General features: G+C 41.6%; 1 protein-coding gene across 5 annotated transcripts in view; it reads left to right on the top strand.

Annotated features, from left to right (window-relative positions):
* Positions 1-12,066, top strand: part of fgf12a (fibroblast growth factor 12a) — a 97,756-nt gene extending 85,690 nt beyond the window's left edge. For all 5 annotated transcript variants that reach the window (XM_061927742.2, XM_061927741.2, XM_072912320.1 and 2 more), the window contains 2 exons: positions 8,592-8,790; positions 10,533-12,066. In XM_061927742.2, the coding sequence (XP_061783726.1) occupies positions 8,592-8,790; positions 10,533-10,648 (315 nt within the window). In that variant the 3' untranslated portion in view covers positions 10,649-12,066. The remainder of the gene's footprint in view (positions 1-8,591; positions 8,791-10,532) is intronic.
* The last annotated feature ends 7,948 nt before the right edge of the window (positions 12,067-20,014 follow it).

Genomic DNA, 20,014 nt, shown 5'->3' on the forward strand with positions numbered 1-20,014 from the left:
TACAGCCGACAGGATTGCGCATGCATGGTGCAGGAGAACAAAGGACTTCTTTAATTTAAGGTTTGTGATAAACCATCAAACTCATTCGTTAAAAGGACTCTATAGTAATATAAAGCGAATTTTTCTTGACATTATCATGCAAGAAAAGTTTATTTTTGGGATCGCGATCACCGCGTAATGATTTTTAAAGGTTGCATTACATTATTAACTGTCCCATGTGATCAGCCAGTGCGATTGGAAGTCCATGCTCAATTATTGCCTCCGTAAATAAAACTTCAGCACTTATCACATCCAAAGAATCTGTTTGGGCGACGAAAAACGTTGAATGTTTTCCACTTGTATCGCTAGCAACGGCATTAGACTTGTGTTTTTTTGTCCCAACGTGGTCTTTTACATCGCTAATTCCTCCGTGTCCGATCGAAAAATCTTGTCTGCACAAGGTGCAATTCGCATAGTTTTCACCCTTTTTTTTTTTTTTTTATTAATATTAGATATATAACAACGGGCGGATGGCGGGCGGGTGCAGTCCTGATCAAACGTTACATCGGGTGGATGGCGGATGGTTGACGACTTTCTGACGCGGTTGCGGATGAAATAATTGCCTATCCGCGCATCTCTAATATGTATATATGTACATATAAATGTGTGTGTACAAAAGTGTATATATACATGTGTGTGTGTGTGTGTGTGTGTGTATATATGTGATGTGTGTATATATTTATGTGTAACCCTTGAAGCTGGCTTCCCCTATCCCGGGTCCGTCTAGTCCTCGGTCTCCCTATGAAGTCTCTGCGTTGTGTATTGTATTTTTTGTGTGCGTGGGAAGACGGAGAGAAAGACCAGGCAAGGAAGCATAGGATCTGGGTCAATTCTTCACCTTTAGAAAAGACATGGAGTTGTCCACAAAATACAAAATATGTCACACTATAACACTTTATATCTTAAAACACAATCAACTTCTCTCATCGTGACCAGTAATATACCCAGCAGGTAACGTGTGTGTGTGTGTGTGTGTGTGTGCGTGTGTGTGTGTGTGTGTGTGTGTGCGTGCGTGCGTGCGTGTGTGTGTGTGTGTGTGCGTGTGTGTGTCTGTGCGCGCGTGTGTATGTGTGCGTGCGTGTAGGCATAAATGACTGAGTGAGTGGATAATCAATTGAAAAGAGCCAAAACATGTCCTAGCATAACATGCTTCTGGGCTAACACACACACTGGTATAAAACTTAAGAAAATCCACAGTCTCTTCACAATTTACAAAACCCCCAACTTAATATAACTCTTAGCCATCATATTTTGTGAATAAATCAGCTCAATAGTGCCAAACAATAACTTTTTTTAATCTTTTAACTGAGGAGCCTGGTCCCTTCCTGCTTACCTTTAGAAAAGACATGGAGTTGTGACCTAAGATGGCCACAACCAACGAAGAAGAACATTCACAGACAACAGTGAACAGACCACAAAGTGGCGCCCCCTGGAGGCTTCCCTAACAACTGTCCCAACCTTCTGAAAGAACCTCTGCAGACTCCCCACATCAGTTCACCTCCTTACACCCACCCCTTCTTTCTATGATGGCGTCTCAGCCATTAGATACACAACCCCTCCCTCTTCCCGTGTCAACACGATGCCTAGTGTTTGTGATATGAGAGGTGAAGTGCAATGGTGCAATGTATCTTGCTCAGTGTTTAACAGCAGCCATCTTCTTTTCTTTAGCCGCCAGCCACAGTCTTCGTCCTATTTCAATCTTTTGCTTATCAGAGACAGGTTTCACAGCTACCGAATGGTAGGACAACTTCTTGGGAGGACATCTGTGTCTCGGCGGATTTCTCCTGCTCTGCACAAGCTCTTTGGACATCACCTTCTGGTTACCGGGCCCCCTCGGTCCAGGTCCAGTTTCTAACATCTGTCCTTGACACTTGTCCTCCCCTTTATCCAGTTCGCTTAGATCCCCTCCATCATGTATCTCCTTTGGCTGAGTTTTACTTGCGGCATTTCCAAGGTCCTGCAGCTGAACATCTTCGATCGCATCTTCAACACTGCAATCTGTAGTCACTGCTGTCTCCCTCATCCCACACCACTCCTGTTGGGGCTCCAATGGGAGGAACATGCATTGGGTCAACAGATTCTGGTGGACCACTCTCTCCTTGTCCCCCTCTTCGGTCCGGACCACGTACACAGATATATCCGGCTGTTTCTTTATGACAATGTAAGGCTGGCGCTCCCACCTATCTCCCAGCTTCTGCCGACCTTCAATATAACAAATTTTGACTAGCACCCTGTCCCCGGGCTCAAATTCCTGAGGCTTCGCCTTGCGATCATATTGTTTTTTCTGCTGTTCTTTGGCGTGTCTGGACATCTGGTTGGCCTTATCATAAGCATCTCGCAGGCAGTCCATGAGGGCTTGCACGTATTCACTGTATTCACATGGCTCGTTGTTCTCTTGCAGCCCTAAGACCAGGTCAATGGGCAGTCTGGGATGTCTGCCATACATTAAAAAGTATGGTGTGTAACCCGTCGAGTCATGGCGCGTAGTTATAGGCATGCGTCATAGCGTCCACATGTTCATGCCAGCGGGGCTTCTCTTGAGGATTCAGTGTTCCCAACATATCCATCAGGGTCCTGTTAAATCTTTCTGTGGTTCCGTTTCCCTGTGGATGATATGGGCTTATGTGAGACTTGGTGATTCCAGTGATCCTGCACAGCTCCTTCACAACAGTGCTCTCAAAGTTTCGACCTTGATCAGCGTGAAGTCTAGCAGGGAACCCAAAACGGCAGAGGAAGTTCCTCCACAGCACTTTTGCCACTGTGCGTGCCTTCTGATCCTTGGTCGGGTAAGCTTGTGCGAAACGAGAGAAGTGGTCCGTTACAACCAGCAGATTCTCGATCCCACCTCTGGACCTCTCCAACGTCAGAAAGTCTATACAGACCAATTCCATCGGTGCACTGGTGTGGATACTGACAAGGGGGGCTCTAAGACCTGCTGTGGGAGTCTTCCTGAGACAGCACCTCTCGCACTGTTCACACCATGCTTTGATATCCTGGAACATCTTGGGCCAGTAAAAACGCTCCCTCATCAGTGCAAATGTGCGGTCCAAACCCAAATGGCCTGAATCATCATGGAGGGCCGTCTTAGCATACCTCTGTAGCTCCATGGGCAGCACCAACTGCTCAATTGACCCTCTTTGTCCATCATAAACTTTGCGGTAGAGGATGCCGTCCTTGACCACTAACCTCTTCCATTCCTTCAGGAGAATGCTCACCGGTGCCCCTTCTTCCACACTATCGCTCCTCCTAGGTTTGGTGTTCAGAGACCGATGTTGCAGCACTGGTCCAACCACAGGGTCCTCTCTTTGGCCAATCCTAACTTGCTGCTTTGTCATTGCAGGCAGTGAGTCTGTCCCAATACCATCATAGGACTCAGTTAGCGGCTCAGGATTGCCTGGTTGTGGTCCTTGAAGATAGTCTGTCTCAACCTGTGCTGTGTTTTCGACTACCTCTTTTGAACTGAGAGACTTCCTCTCACTGTTCCTGGACTTGACCCGCTGTGGACATGTCTGCAAGGCTTGTGCGACCTCCCGACTGGATAGTATGGACAAAGCATCTGCGTTGGCATTGCATTTTCCTTGTGTCGTGCCGTGTTGTGCTGTGTCCTCTGGGGAGACAGCCTGAGGATGCGGTGGGTTTGTGTTCAGGTTATTATTAGGCATTACAGTTCTACATACTCTGGCCATATGTCCGGCTTTCCCACAACGATAGCACACCAACATGGTAGCTTCCCTGTCATTCCTCCCTGCTGACAGTGGTCTGGTTGGAGCAGGGGTTTGTAAGGAGACTAGTTTTGATTCTAGCTGTGCAAGCTTTTTGACCTGCTCCTCTTGGTTCAGAGTTAGCTTTTCTATCAGCCTAGTCAGTGTGGACAGCCTGGAGGAGGGTATCACTGCATCAGTCATCTCTTTTGCCGCCCCTTGCTGTTCTCTGGCCGCCACGTGAACCTGGGTGAATGGTTTCTTTAATTTATGTTGAGGCTGAAACCTCCTTGCCTCCCTTGCCAGACTTCGTAGTTCCTCTTGAAGTTCACGAAAACTCAGGAGCCTAGGTTTCAAGGGTGCAATCCTGAGGTACACTTCTTCATCATTTAACCCCCTCAGGAACTGACGTGTAAGTTTGGCATCACGGTCTGGGTACGGTTGGCCCCCACACTGAGACTCCTCAACTGAACGGAGGGTTGCTTCTAACGCAATAGCATAGGAACACGCGGTTTCTTCAGGACACTGGCTTCTTTCATAAAAGTCTGCCAAAGGATCCAGCGACCTCTGCATGTCTCCATATTCGGCTCTCAGCTCATCAAATGCACTCTCGGGATACTGTTCTTGGAGGGGGAGATTTAGAACCAGCCTCCTGGCCTCCCCGCTCAAGTGACGCACAATTGTTGCAAAACAGAGATGTGCTGGAAGCCCACCCACTTCCAGAAGATACTGCATATCCCGTATCCAGTCTTCAATGAGGACTCTACAGTCAGGGCCTCCACTGAAGATCTGCACATTCCTCACTTGGTGTGTCTGGGTGAACCCAACAGGTGCAGGTTGCATTGTGCTATATCTGGCCTGTCCTGTGGTGGGAAACACAGCTTGGGGCACATGTTGGTAAGTGAGCATGGATGTCAATACGGCAGGACCTGGAGCAGGCAGCAGGGGATTTTGTGGGTTATATGTGGCTGCTTGGGCGGTGTACCAATCAGGGGACCAGGCAGCATTGTTTATCCCAGGCCTAGGGGTGTGAGTGGTGGCTTGCAATTTAGGCTCTGAAATCTGCGGGAATTCATGAGGGCGGGTCGGGACCAGTGGGTAGGGACAGTTCGCTTGGGGTGCATACATATTGGGAGGTTGAGCCGCATACACTCTATCATGGGAGAGGTGTGGCTCGGTTAGTGGGGCGCAACTGACATCCTGTCCTGGGGTTTGGCTAATTGGGACGGGCAAGTGGGCAGCAGCACCATGGGCTATGGAGGCGGAGGCTAGCCATGTAATTGGGGCAGCATCATAAAGGTTGGATATGGGGGTACGCGTGGAGACTGGTGGGACTGACACAGAGGCCGGAGTGTACATTCCATCAGGGAGGTGCTGAGTCTGGAGTGGTGGGACATACCTGGCGCTCTGTGTTTGTGGTATGGGTGGTGGAGCATGGCTAGTGGCCATCTGATCCGGTATTGCCATTGTGGGACCTTGGAAAATGGGTGGGCTACATGGTACTGTAGCTGTTGGAGTCTGAATTGATCCTGGAACCTCATATCTATTGTATATTGGGCTTAGTATGGGGGGTGACAGGGTTGGCACAGTTTTGACTTGACGGAGCTCCGTTTTTGTCGTTCTGGGCCTAACTGCCTGTTGGGGGTCCATGTTATGTTTAGAGTGGGCCATCATGTGGACAATACCCGGAGGTGACACCCCTCCATCAGGACCATGGTCCACTATGCCAGCACATCGATTTAAAGTCTGTCTCACTGTAGAGTGAACTTGTGTCGGTGGTCGACTAGGGGTACCTACGTGGGGACTTTGCATCTTCAGAATTCAAAAGTGCTGCAGGCTTAGATAACTTGGGTGCTTGTACTGAGGTAAGTATTGTGTGTGTGAGAGAGAGTGTATGTGTATGTGGTGGCAGTGGTGTTGGATTGTGATTGTGTAACTTTGTTTTTTGTTTTTGTCAGAGTACGTCACAGACACCATAAAACATTCCCATAAAGCATAAATATAGAAAAAGGATATGTTTAACACAAATGTTTTCCTTCTTTCCCCTCTTAACTCCTTCTCCTGCTCTTGTGTAGCATCCGCAGATCCGGGTCACGGCACCAGTTGTAACCCTTGAAGCTGGCTTCCCCTATCCCGGGTCCGTCAAGTCCTCGGTCTCCCTATGAAGTCTCTGCGTTGTGTATTGTATTTTTGTGTGCGTGGGAAGACGGAGAGAAAGACCAGGCAAGGAAGCATAGGATCTGGGTGGAGTCGTCTTTATCTCAATTCTTCACCTTTAGAAAAGACATGGAGTTGTCCACAAAATACAAAATATGTCACACTATAACACTTTATATCTTAAAACACAATCAGCTTCTCTCATCGTGACCAGTAATATACCCAGCAGGTAACGTGTGTGTGTGTGTGTGTGTGTGTGTGTGCGTGCATGTGTGTGTCTGTGCGCGCGTGTGTATGTGTGCGTGCGTGTAGGCATAAATGACTGAGTGAGTGGATAATCAATTGAAAAGAGCCAAAACATGTCCTAGCATAACATGCTTCTGGGCTAACACACACACTGGTATAAAACTTAACAAAATCCACAGTCGCTTCACAATTTACAAAACCCCCAACTTAATATAACTCTTAGCCATCATATTTTGTGAATAAATCAGCTCAATAGTGCCAAACAATAACTTTTTTTAATCTTTTAACTGAGGAGCCTGGTCCCTTCCTGCTTACCTTTAGAAAAGACATGGAGTTGTGACCTAAGATGGCCACAACCAACGAAGAAGAACATTCACAGACAACAGTGAACAGACCACAAAGTGGCGCCCCCTGGAGGCTTCCCTAACTGTCCCAACCTTCTGAAAGAACCTCTGCAGACTCCCCACATCAGTTCACCTCCTTACATATGTATATATATATATATATATATATATATATATATATATATATATATATATAAATATATGCATGTATGTATATACATATATATGCATGTACATTTATATATATGTGTGTATTTGTAAAAATATGTGTATATATTTATATGTTTACATATATGGATATACAGTATGTGTGTGCATATGTAGATATTTGTGTTTATATGTTTACCCCAAAAGGGACAAGCGGTAGAAAATGGATCGATGGATGGATGTATACATACTGTTTGTATGTATATATACATACAAAGTATGTATGTATATCTGTATAAATGTACGTGTGTATATACGTATATATATATACATATATATATGTATAGTCAAAATGAATTGAGTGATTAATCTTCATACATACATGAATATTGCGATATTTTCTGTGATCAATCACATTAGTTACCCGTTTTTTTATGTATCCATCCATTTTCCACTGCTTGTCCCTTTTGGGGTCGCGGGGGGTGCTGGAGCCTATCTCAGCTGCATTCGGGCGGTAGGCAGGGTACACCCTGGACAAGTCGTATATACTGTATGAATATAGTATACTGTATATTATGGCTGTCAACACAAAACAAAAACAAAAATATATATATATATATTTATATATATATATATATATATATATATATATATATATAAATAATATATATGTATGTATATATAAATAATATATATTTATATATATTATTTATATATTTTTATATATATATATATATATACATTTGTGTGCGTGTATATGTGTGTGTGTATATATGTGTGTTTGTATATGTATGTATGTGTATATATGTATGTATGTACGTTTTTATGTATGTATGTTGTTTTTTTTTAAGTTTTAGTAACTGTATTTTTAGATTGTGTTGCAGGCTTCAAATGTCCCCTGAGCCGCACTTACCCCTGGTCTACACTATTATGCATCAACCCTTTTGCCGTTTTCAACTGAATTGTATAGGTTATAGTTTTCCTTTTTAATGTGATATTTTGAAGAAGCGTGGGCTCAAGTTTTATGTACACTGGAGGGTTGCTTTATAGTGATACCTTAAATAGTGGTTCTGTCACCATGTGGAGTTGAGGCCTGGACTCTCACATTATGAAGTCTGGACCTGGGGTGGACCACTCTTTATGCATCAGTGGGTGACTTGTCTACATTCGAGAGGATCCCCCACTATGGAGTGGACTCTCACCTTATTAACCGTATCCATTCAGCATCCATTGCACCGGTCACCGAGGGGGTCCCGACCAGGGTTTCTCCTTCTTGTTGGGTCTTGCCCTGTTGTGGTTGTGGCTTGTGCAGCCCTTTGAGACATTAGTGATTAAGGGCTGTATAAGTAAACTCTGATTGATTGAGGAGATAATGAAGAGTGAATGAAAGTATTGTGAGACGAACAGTGTAGTGATGGACTACAGGATGGGGCAGAAGCTCCCAGGAGAAGGTGAAACTCAACCTTCACCAAGGCTTAATTGAGACTCATCCCATTACTCAAACTCCACAGTAATATTTGGTTAGCACACACAAGATGTTGGAATGGATTGGGACTCAGTAGTAGAGCAAGACGATGGAGTAGAAGTGGATGAAATGAATAAATACACACAGAGAGGCAGCACATCCATAACACAGCTGATTATTCCCTCATGACAGTCATGTAACAAACTGACCACACCGTCACTATTACGTCCTTCCATCGCTCCTCTTCACCTCCTTCTTGTCTCCCTGCTTGGCTTTGATAATGTTGCGTGGCCATTGTTCCCCGTTATGCTAATAAGAGCATCACTCTGTTCCCAAGGACGCATGTGGTGTGTTCACTGACCTTGGTAATGTTCACATGAAAGTGGACAGAGACAATTTTGAGCAAAGAGGCAAATAAATCAATGTTGTGGATGTTTTTTTCCCACTTGTTAACTCATGTTGACTTGTCATGTCTGCCATACTCTCTCACAGGAAATGTTCACGCCCGAGTGCAAGTTCAAGGAGTCGGTTTTCGAGAACTACTACGTGATCTACTCGTCCACTGTGTACCGGCAGCAGGAGTCGGGCCGAGCCTGGTTCCTGGGCCTCACCAAGGAGGGCCAAGTCATGAAAGGCAACCGGGTCAAGAAGACCAAGCCCTCGTCACACTTTGTACCCAGGCCCATTGAAGGTAACACAACTAGTTCCAATTGTGTTTGAGTGTAGAGGTTCTATCAAGCACGTCCTAATTCATGTTTTTCATTGTCTCATCAATGATACAAGTGCAAGAGCAATAGACTGTCTCAGACTATTGTTCTCTGTGGGCTTCCACACACCAAATAGAGGAGTAAAACATCAGCAAATATCAAAGAAAATTGTTGCACATTTACTAGCATTGATTATCATCCACAGCAGCTTTTTTTTAATCATACTGTATTACTTTTTTTTATCATACTGTATTACTTTTTTTTATCATACTGTATTACTTTTTTATCATACTGTGTTGCTGCAAGTGGAATTTAGTTGTGTAGAAAGAGATAAAGTGGTGGAAGACAAAATCAAACTACTGTTTGTCCTGAAGACAGATTGATAATGAGATTTACAAATACATGTCATATTTTATCATGTCAACATGTGCACATTTATGTTATTATTTGTATTCTAGTTTAATGTGGTGAACTACTTCCTAACCTGACCTTGTCTTCACACACCTCCATCCCTCATCTTCTCATCATCTTCTCATCTTTGTGTTCATCTCCTCATCATGCCATTATCATTTCCTCAACTTCATCTCGTTTTCTCATATAACAATTCTGCCATCTTTCTCATGTGCTCGTCTTCTCCTCTGTCCATCATCATGATCATACTCTCATGTCCTCGTCTTCTCCTCTGTCCATCATCATGATCATACTCTCATGCCATCATCATCTTGTCCTCTTCCCCTCATTTGCTTGTGTCTTTCCGTCCACTTGTCCCCCCCTCGTCATTTCCTCATCTCCACCTCATCTTTGTGTTCCTTTTTACTTTCCCCTCCTTGCCATCTCCCCATCTTCTCCTTGCCATTGATCCACCTCATTCTCATTCATTAATCTCATTCTCATGTACGCCTTTCTGTTGTTATCATACTCTCCTTTATCTACTTCCTCACGTCCTCATCCATTATTGACCTCTTGCTGTCTTACTTTTCTTCTCATGCTGTCATATTGTCTACACATCTCATTATCGTGCCATCATCCTTTCATTTTGTGATCTCATCATTCCTTCTCATGTGCTCATCTCTTCTGTCCGGCTCACCAACCCTCATCTTCTCCTCCCCATTCTCCTCGTCACCACAACTTTGTATTCTCATCCTCTCATTGTCATTTGCTCATTTCCTTCTGTCCTTTCATACCAACCTCATTCATTCATCTCCACATCTTTCCTATGTTTGGTTCACATTCCCTTTTTTTTGCCATTTACTCAACTTCATCCTCCTACCTCTATCCATCATGGTCCTCATCTTATCATGCACTCATCTTGTTTATCATTTCCTCTTCTCATTGCTGTATCTCATCTTCATGTACTCATCTTTCTAATTGTCTCATCTTCTCCTCATTCCCTTATGGTCTCCTCCACATTCATGGTGTCCCTCCTCTCATCTTGCCTATCTTCAAATCTAATGTAATGTGTTCATCTTATTCCCTCCTCATCATTTCTTCATCTACACCTCATGCGCTTGTCGTCCTATTCTCATCCACATTCACCTCATCTTCTCATTGTCATCCACTCGTCTTTTCATTCACTTATTTCCTCCTCCTCACGCTGCGATCTACCCTTCACCTTTTCTCATCTTTTCCTCAACTCTTCCCCTACTTTCTGTCCAACTTTTGTCCCCCTCATTGATTAACCTTCTCATCTCGGCACATCATCCCTTCATCATCTCATCCCCGTCAGTTTGTATGTACCGTGAGCCGTCGCTGCACGAGATCGAGGACAAGCACCGCTCCAGGAAGAGCTCAGGGACGCCCACCATGAACGGAGGTAAAGCCGTCCAGCAGGACTCCACATAGCAGCGGAAGGGAGGGGCTTCAACGGAGGGGCGTGGCCTGACACTCACTTCCTGCCCCCTCAGAAGTTCGCTTCCTCTCAGAAATAGAGGCGTCGTCGTGACGACCGAGGAGCTACTATGGTACACTTGAGACAAAACAATCTTGCCTGTGAAAACTTTTAGGAGAAATAATATGAAAGCAGAGAAAATATATATCTATATCAACATTTTCAATCAGGACTTGACTAATATTTTATGCAAAAAAGAGAAAAAGCTGTGACACAAGGGAATGGAGCTTGTCTGTCTTCACACAAATAATTGTCATTTCCATTTGATGCTGTGAAAACAAAGCTTTAATACGTGTTGATATGTGGATTATTTTGAACATGTTATGTTTGCAGCTAATAACGCACGCCATCGTGCTGTCAAACTAACCATCGTGTCTTTTTTCTGCGTGGGACTAAATGACAGGTTTGGTTATTTTTTAGTTTCCTCATGGATCCCACAGGAATGTACTTGGCTAGTGGGAGAGCTTCAAATGGATCTTCTCAGGTGTGTGCTGTTAGTGACAGGATGAGGCCGGCGTCAGAAGCAATATGATAACCTGGTATGTCTTAAGCTTGTATTACTAGCAGGTTTCCAACATCAATGAAGTATTCAATACGCTGCTAAGGTGAGAGTTGAATGTCCAGGCAAGGAACCAACATGCAGAATATACTTCCATTAGGTAAGAAAAATGTGATTTTATTGTTCAAAAACACTTTCCTGGCCTTGTGACCAATGAACTGTGGCGGTGAACTTGTTTTGGCAGAGAGTGAACTGGTGTAACAATGCAGAACACGTCATGAAATACTGTATGTAGTGATGGGCCAGCCAGCATTTTGCCATTCTCCAAGAAAACTGCCCCATGCTTGCGATGTTTTAGGCACGAAAAGGACAAAAGGGAACAGATGGAGTGGGAAGAACACCCGAGTTTGCAGCGATCACTTCCTTAAAGGTGTGTTTAAAGTACGGTTAGTATTTCCCATTTAAGTGAGATTATTTGTATTTTATCTTGTTTCAGAGTTCTTCAAACGCTTTTTTGCTACAAGTGTTTCTTAAAGCAAATGTCAGCAAAACCTAAAAGAGTTAAGTTGTTACCAAATCATAAATGAATCTGTCAGCACAATGGCAACATTGAGATTTATACTTATGTTTTGATAAAGACGTGGAAAAACTTGTAAACGGCGCGTGCAACAACAACAACAAACATGGCAGTAGACGCCAAGTTAAATCAGGAATGACCTCAGTCTTGATACCAATTTCCTTGACTCAGACCTCCATGCTTTTCCAAGTTTTTATCGGTTTTGTTGTGAAGTCTGGAGCACCAGTTAGTTCGACATGTCTGGGAACGCGCCCAACAGAAAATCCTTGAGATCACTTGACAAACCATTGCGTAGTTAGATTTTCTTTGCTTGTATTTGCTGTTAGTGGTAAGATCTAGTCCCCTTGCGTATTCAAATTGTTTGCACTCTGTTGGCTGCACACTAGCCATGTTGGTTTGTTGGCCCACCACTTTGTTTACTTCCAAAGTCACGTGACCGAATACAATCTATTCCCAAAACTCCAATGAGGTGGTCTAAGTCAAGAAGGGTATTCCATCCTTTAAAGCAGCAGATGTAAAGATGTGTCCAGTAGCCATCACACAACGATGGCTCTTCTGGGTGGAGTCAAAGTCAGACTCGTTGGTAGTGGAGCATGATCGATGCATGGCTAGGGTGTTGTTGTGCAGTGTAGAGCCCATCTCTCAAGAATTTAGTAGGATTTTATGCAAAGGATTTATATATTTTGATGAAAATTATAGCAGGGACACACTGATAAGGAAAAAAGCTCACATTACCAAATGAAAAAGTGTTAATGAATAATGTTCACATTTAAAGGGAACTGACATTTTCCCCAATCGTTCGCAATCCTTATGAGAAACAAAACATGTTTTTTTTTGCATTCTAATTTATAATGATCATCTCCTTCTAGATGGCATCAATCCATTCTGCCTCTAAATCACTTTAATACAAAAAACATTAGGGATGTCCGATAATGGCTTTTTGCCGATATCCGATATTCCGATATTGACCAAACCCTTAATTACCGATACCGATATCAACCGATACCGATATCAACCGATACCAATATATACAGTCGTGGAATTAACACATTATTATGCCTAATTTGGACAACCAGGTATGGTGAAGATAAGGTCCTTTTTAAAAAAGTAAATATAAATAAAATAAGATAAATTAATTAAAAACATTTTCTTGAATAAAAAAGAAAGTAAAACAATATAAAAACAGTTACATAGAAACTAGTAATTAATGAAAATGAGTCAAATTAACTGTTACAGGTTAGTACTATTAGTGGACCAGCAGCACGCACAATCATGTGTGCTTACGGACTGTATCCCTTGCAGACTGTATTGATATATATTGATATATAATGTAGGAACCAGAATATTAATAACAGAAAGAAACAACCCTTTTTTGTGAATGAGTGTGAATGGGGGAGGGAGTTTTTTTGGGTTGGTGTACTAATTGTAAGTATATCTTGTGTTTTTTATGTTGATTTAATTAAATAAAAAAAAACATACCGATAATTAACAAAAACATACCGATAATTTCCGATATTGTATTCTAAAGCATTTATCGACATCTCTAAAAAACATCAATAATACTTACTTGATGTTGTGTAACCTGCATAATGTTAACTAGATCCACTATGGACTGGACTCTTACACTATGATCTAGATCCACTCGACGTCCATTGCATTGGTCGCCCAGGGGGCGGGGTGGTCCCCACATCTGCGGTGCCCTCCAAGGTTTCTCATTGTCATCCCATTGGGTTGAGTTTTTTCTTGCCCTGATGTGGGATCTGAGCCGAGGATGTTGTTATGGCTTGTGCAGCCCTTTGAGACACTCGTGATTTAGGGCTATATAAATAATCTTTGATTGATTGATTGATTGATAATAACCAGGCTGTAGAGACATTGTTATTGTAAGAGAGAACACCAAGGAACTATTTTTCTAGCGTACTAACACATCACCGTGCTACAATATTAGCCGTAAGCTAGCTTGTGCGTCAGCAGCTGAATGGCATTTGACCCTGTAATGCACAACACAACGCGACATCGTTCTCATAACATCACAACTTTATTACCTTTTTTTGCAACTATTCTCAAAATATCACAACTTTTTTTTTTCTAACTTTATTGTTTTTACTTTACAACTGCAATCTGGTAACATTACGACTTTATCCTCATAACACTACAATTCAGTTTCACTCATGAGACTCGATTCTCGTAACATTATGACTTCATTCTGGCAATATTTACATTTTGACCTTGTAATACTCTGATTTTATTGGGCTCACATTAGGATATTCATAATGACTAACAATAAGTTCTTGTAGTAACATTATGACTTCAATATATGCTTAATACTGAGACTTTATTCTGCCAACATTTGGACTAAACTGACATTTTTGTTATGCACTGAGAATAATTTGTATTGTTCAAACTTTAATCTGGTAACACCTTAATATTTGAACATTAGGTTTATTTTCATTACAGCTTTATTCGGATAAGACTGTAGTTTGACAACATTACGTTACGACTTTCACTGAGTAACATTATGTTTCTATTCTGCTAGTTTGGTGGGTAGTCAAGATATTTCTATTATTCGCAAAGTATTCAACATTTTTATTGTAATGTCGTAATTTTACCACTTTAATCTCGTAATGCTAATATGAAGACATTTTTTTCTCTTCACTATAAATAGCCCAACCTTCCCCTTAGAAAAATACAACTTTATCCTTCTAACTTTAGAATTCCTTTCTTCTTGTCCGTTTTAATCTAATAAAATATAATTGCTGGATTCTATTATTTTCTAATTGACTTTATTCTCCAAACAAAGGGATTCAGATTTCTCTCATAAATTGAGGATTTTTTTTTCTTTCAGTGTGGACCCACTACTGCTTTGTAAAGCAATCCTGTTATGACACTTACAGTAGTTAAGGGATTATTATATATCTCGCGTGAGAGGAAGTGGGGGTTAGCTCATTTTGCAATGCAGTCTCTCTTTGGTCATATTTGGAATTGCCATAAAAACACATTATAAGAAGTGGCTCGTGCAACCCTCCATTTGTCACGTTTCATGTGTCAGGTGAACGGTGATGAATGAATCCCCTTTCTACTGTACTTAGCTGGAATTGAGTCTATGAGTTTCCTACTCAGTTCTTGTGAGAAGACATTGTAAGCAGCACAGTGGGCGACATGTGTAGGAAGGTTCATGTTGACTCCACTTCCACAGTAACCTGGAGCGTATAGTACATGCATTGTATTCAATGTGGTAAAGCAATATACTATCTTTTCTACAGAGGTTTCTATTGGTGCAGAGTCAAAGTGTTGCATGTTAATTGGATTACTCAACAGTTGACAGCGGGGTGAAAAAAAATATAATTTTACAAGGATTTGTTTGAAAAAGGCTTATATTGTAGGTAGTATGAATGGGTTATTTTTATGTTCCACACCCATATATGCACTATGAATTGTGAGATGACAAAAAATATGCATTGATAAAAAAAACATCTGAATGAAGTTAGTGATTGTTTAAGAATAAAAATGAGCAAAAAGCACCGTTTGAGTGATTTGTTGTGAATGATGACGGTGGGTTTATGTGTCAGTCTGCTGACCAAGCACATCCATCAGCGTTAAGGAGGCTCACATTGACCAAATCCACTCCCTATCAATTCAACCCCTGAAGTGATTTACAGTCTCGCTTAAATACGTGGCGTCATTTTGGGACGGCGCGCCTTTGCCCTTAATTCTCCCGTTGTCATGGAAACAGACCTTCCGAGGAGGAGGAGGCTGACTTTCAGGACGTGTCTTCCCTCCTGCACAATGGCTGCATGCAGAGGACGCCACTTTGTCCTCTGGGAGTCATGTTTGCAAGTGACTTTGTTCAAAAAGATGTTTTTTGCTTTCATTGTCAGCACTTTCTGAAGGAAATTGTTTGGCATTGGAGCTCAGCAAATAAATAACGCGTGCACAGCTCTTAGACTTAGACTTAGACTTAGACTTTCTTTTTATTGTCATTCAAATTTGAACTTTACAGCACAGATAAGAACAAAATTTCGTTACATAAGCTCATGGTAGTGCAGGATAAAAAAGCAATTAGGTGCATATATAAATAAATAAATATACATAAATAATATATACCGTATTTTCCGCACTATAAGGCGCACCGGATTATTAGCCGCACCTTCAATGAATTACATATTTCATAACTTTGTCCACCAATAAGCCGCCCCGGATTATAAGCCGCGCCTACGCTGCGCTAAAGGGAATGTCAAAAAAACAGTCAGATAGTTCAGTCAAACTTTAATAATATATTGAAAACCAGCGTTCTAACAACTCTGTCCCAAAATGTACGCAAATGTGCAATCACAAACATAGTAAAATTCAAAATGGTGTAGAGCAATAGCAACATAATGTTGCTCGAACGTTAATGTCACAACACACAAAATAAACATAGCGCTCACCTTCTGAAGTTATTCTTCATTCGTAAATCCTTCGAATTCTTCGTCTTCGGTGTCCGAATTGAAAAGTTGCGCAAGCGTGGTATCCAAAATGGCCGGTTCCGTCTCGTCGAAGTCATCGGAGTCAGTGTCGCTGTTGTTCTGTGAATCCTGCCTTCCGGAAAGCTCGGACCACAGTTGTGACCGAAATATCTGCCCAGGCATTTACGATCCACTGGCAAATGTTGGCGTATGTCGTCCGGCGCTGTCTGCCCGTCTTAGTGAAGGTGTGTTCGCCTTCGGAGCTGTGTGAAAAAAGCCACCCGGCCTCTTTGCGTAAACTTCCCTTAACCACTCGCTCATCTTTTCTTCATCCATCCATCCCTTCGAGTTAGCTTTTATGATGACGCCGGCTGGAAAGGTCTCTTTTGGCAAGGTCTTCCTTTTGAATATCACCATGGGTGGAAGTTAGCATGGCAAGCTAGAACCACAGTGAAGGATGACTTCTCATTCCCTGTGGTGCGAATATTCACCGTACGTGCTCCCGTTCCACAGTGCGGTTCACAGGAATATCAGTTGCTGTGAAATACGGTAGTAATCCGTGTGCGGATGGAGAGATTGCGTCTTTTTATGAACCGGATCCTTGTCGCTTAGTAGGAGCCATTTTGTGGTCTTTACAGATGTAAACAGGAAATGAAACGTACGGTGATATCCGCGCGTTTTTTCTTCTTCTTCCGGGGGCGGGTGGTTGCTTACAGTAGAAGAAGAAGCGCTTCCTGTTCTATGGGGGCGGGTGCTTTCCTTGGCGGTTGCTTGCGTAGAAGAAGAAGCGCTTCCTGTTCTACCGGGAAAAAAGATGGCGGCTGTTTACCGAAGTTGCGAGATCGAAACTTTATGAAAATGAATCGTAATAAAGCGCACCGGGTTATAAGGCGCACTGTCAGCTTTTGAGAAAATGTGTGGTTTTTAGGTGCGCCTTATAGTGCGGAAAATACGGTATATAGAATAAATAAATATATAAAAATAATATATAGAGTAAATAAATATATAAATAAAAAAATAGATTACTGTACAGATAAATATATTGCACTTTTTCACATGCGTCCACGTTTATGGATGTATGTTATATTGTCTTTTTTATTCCAGCGAGTTCATCCATTTTGGAGGGAGTTGAGGGGATAATTTAATTATGATGAGTTCAAGAGTCTTACGGTCTGAGGGAAGAAGCTGTTACAGAACCTGGAGGTTCTGCTTCGGAGGCTGCGGAACCTCTTTCTAGAGTCCAGCAGCGAAAACAGTCCTTGGTGGGGGTGGGAGGAGTCTTTGCAGATTCTCTGAGCCCTGGTCAGGCAGCGGCTTTTTGCGATCTCCTGGATAGGAGGAAGAGGAGTCCTGATGATCTTCAACAAGTAGTGAACAAGGTGTGATCACAATGCAGTCTTTTGTCTCACGCCTCGGTCTGTCCTGCACTCCTGGGACCTAAACCCCTTTTCTCGTTCAATTCATTAAAAAAATAATTGGCCTCTGCTCAATTCAAGCTAACTGGGGCTTCTTTGATGTGTGCATTTAGTTGGCGGGAATACATTTGTTGACTTCCAGATATGGGCCAGCTGCATGAGAGTAATGTGAGGACGTACTATATTTATTTGATTTGATGCACGTGAGCACCCCGCTAGGAATACAGCAAGCAAACACATCCTTCCAGAGGGAGCTGTTGTGCACCCACTCATCCGTCCGCCCACCTCCACACGTGTATTTGTCCTCGCCAGCACGCACTATGAATTATCACGTGTGCATTTAGGAAGAGTATTTACCTTCTACTTGTTAGTGCATAATGCAGGCTGGCCAGTGCAATAGAAGGTGTTAAGATTATCTATGAGTTAGGGTTGTATTTTGGTACCGGTACCAAAATGTATTTCGGTACTTTTCTAAATAAAGGGGACCACAAAAATGACATTATTGTCTTTATTTTACCCAAAAAATCTTAGGGTACATTAAACATATGTTTCTTATTGCAGTTAAGTCCTTAAATAAAATAGTTAACATACTAGACAACTTGTTTTTTAGTAGTAAGTAAACAAACAAAGACTCCTAATTAGTCTGCTGGCGTATGCAGTAACATATTGTGTCATTTATCATTCTATTATTTTGTCAACGTTATGAGGGACAAACTGTAAAAATTGATTCTTAATCTACTTGTTCATTTACTGTTAATATCTGCTTACTTTCTCTTTTAACATGTTCTATCTACACTTCTGTTAAAATGTAATAATCACTTATTCTTCTGTTGTTTGATACTTTACATTAGTTTTGGATGATACCACACATTTAGGTATTAATCCGATACCAAGTAGTTCCAGGATCATACATTGGTCATATTCAAAGTCCTCATGTGTCCAGGGACGTATTTCCTGAGTTTATAAACATAATATGAATTTTTTTAAATGAAAAAAGATTTTGTGATACAAAATATTGATATAATCATAGTAGTATCGACTAGATACTCTGTTGTATCATTACAGTGGATGTCAGGTGTAGATCCACCCATGGCGTTTGTTTAAATTGTGACGCCGGTGAGCTATTGTATCCTACGGTGTGTAGTGAAGCATGACGGCGTGGCGCAGTGGAAGAGTGGCCGTGCGCGACCCGAGGGTCCCTGGTTCAATCCCCACCTAGTACCAACCTCGTCATGTCCGTTGTGTCCTGAGCAAGACACTTCACCCTTGCTCCTGATGGGTGCTGGTTAGCGCCTTGCATGGCAGCTCCCTCCATCAGTGTGTGAATGTGTGTGTGAATGGGTAAATGTGGAAGTAGTGTCAAAGCGCTTTGAGTACCTTGAAGGTAGAAAAGCGCTATACAAGTACAACCCATTATATGATTAGCTATTCCTCGTCCTCCAGTGATAATGTTACCTGTAAAATACTTACTTGATTTCTTGCCATGGAGACCAGGATTAGTGATTTAGAAGTAGCTAAAACACTGCGGATGTTAGCTACTAGCTTATATAAGTGTTATAATGAAGGCAACATATGATGTGTCTATATTAGCCTACTATCAAAATGACTTTAAAAGTCTTATATAATTGTTATAATGAAGGCAACACATGATGTAAGTGTCTATATTAGCTATATTAGCCTTCTATCAAAATGACTTTAAAAGTCTTATATAAGTGTTATAATGAAGACAACACATGATGTAAGTGTCTGTATTAGCTATATTAGCCTACTATCAAAATGACTTTAAAAGTCCTATATAAGTGTTATAATTAAGGCAACACATGATGTAAGTGTCCATATTAGCCTACTATTAAAATGACTTTAAAAGTCTTATAAAAGTCATATAATGAAAACAACACGTGTTTTTATTAGCTGTATTAGCGTACTATCAAAATGACTTTAAACATCTTATATACGTGTTATAATAAAGGCAACACATGATGTAAGTGTCTACATTAGCTATATTAGCCTACTATCAAAATGACTTTAAAAGTCTTATATAAGTGTTATAATGAAGACAACACATGATGTAAGTGTCTGTATTAGCTATATTAGCCTACTATCAAAATGACTTTAAAAGTCCTATATAAGTGTTATAATTAAGGCAACACATGATGTAAGTGTCTGTATTAGCCTACTATTAAAATGACTTTAAAAGTCTTATAAAAGTCATATAATGAAAACAACACATGATGTGTTTTTATTAGCTGTATTAGCGTACTATCAAAATGACTTTAAACATTTTATATACGTGTTATAATAAAGGCAACACATGATGTAAGTGTCCATATTAGCCTACTATTAAAATGACTTTAAAAGTCTTATAAAAGTCATATAATGAAAAC

The sequence above is a fragment of the Nerophis lumbriciformis genome, linkage group LG35, assembly GCF_033978685.3.
Source record: "Nerophis lumbriciformis linkage group LG35, RoL_Nlum_v2.1, whole genome shotgun sequence".
Taxonomy (NCBI): domain Eukaryota; kingdom Metazoa; phylum Chordata; class Actinopteri; order Syngnathiformes; family Syngnathidae; genus Nerophis; species Nerophis lumbriciformis.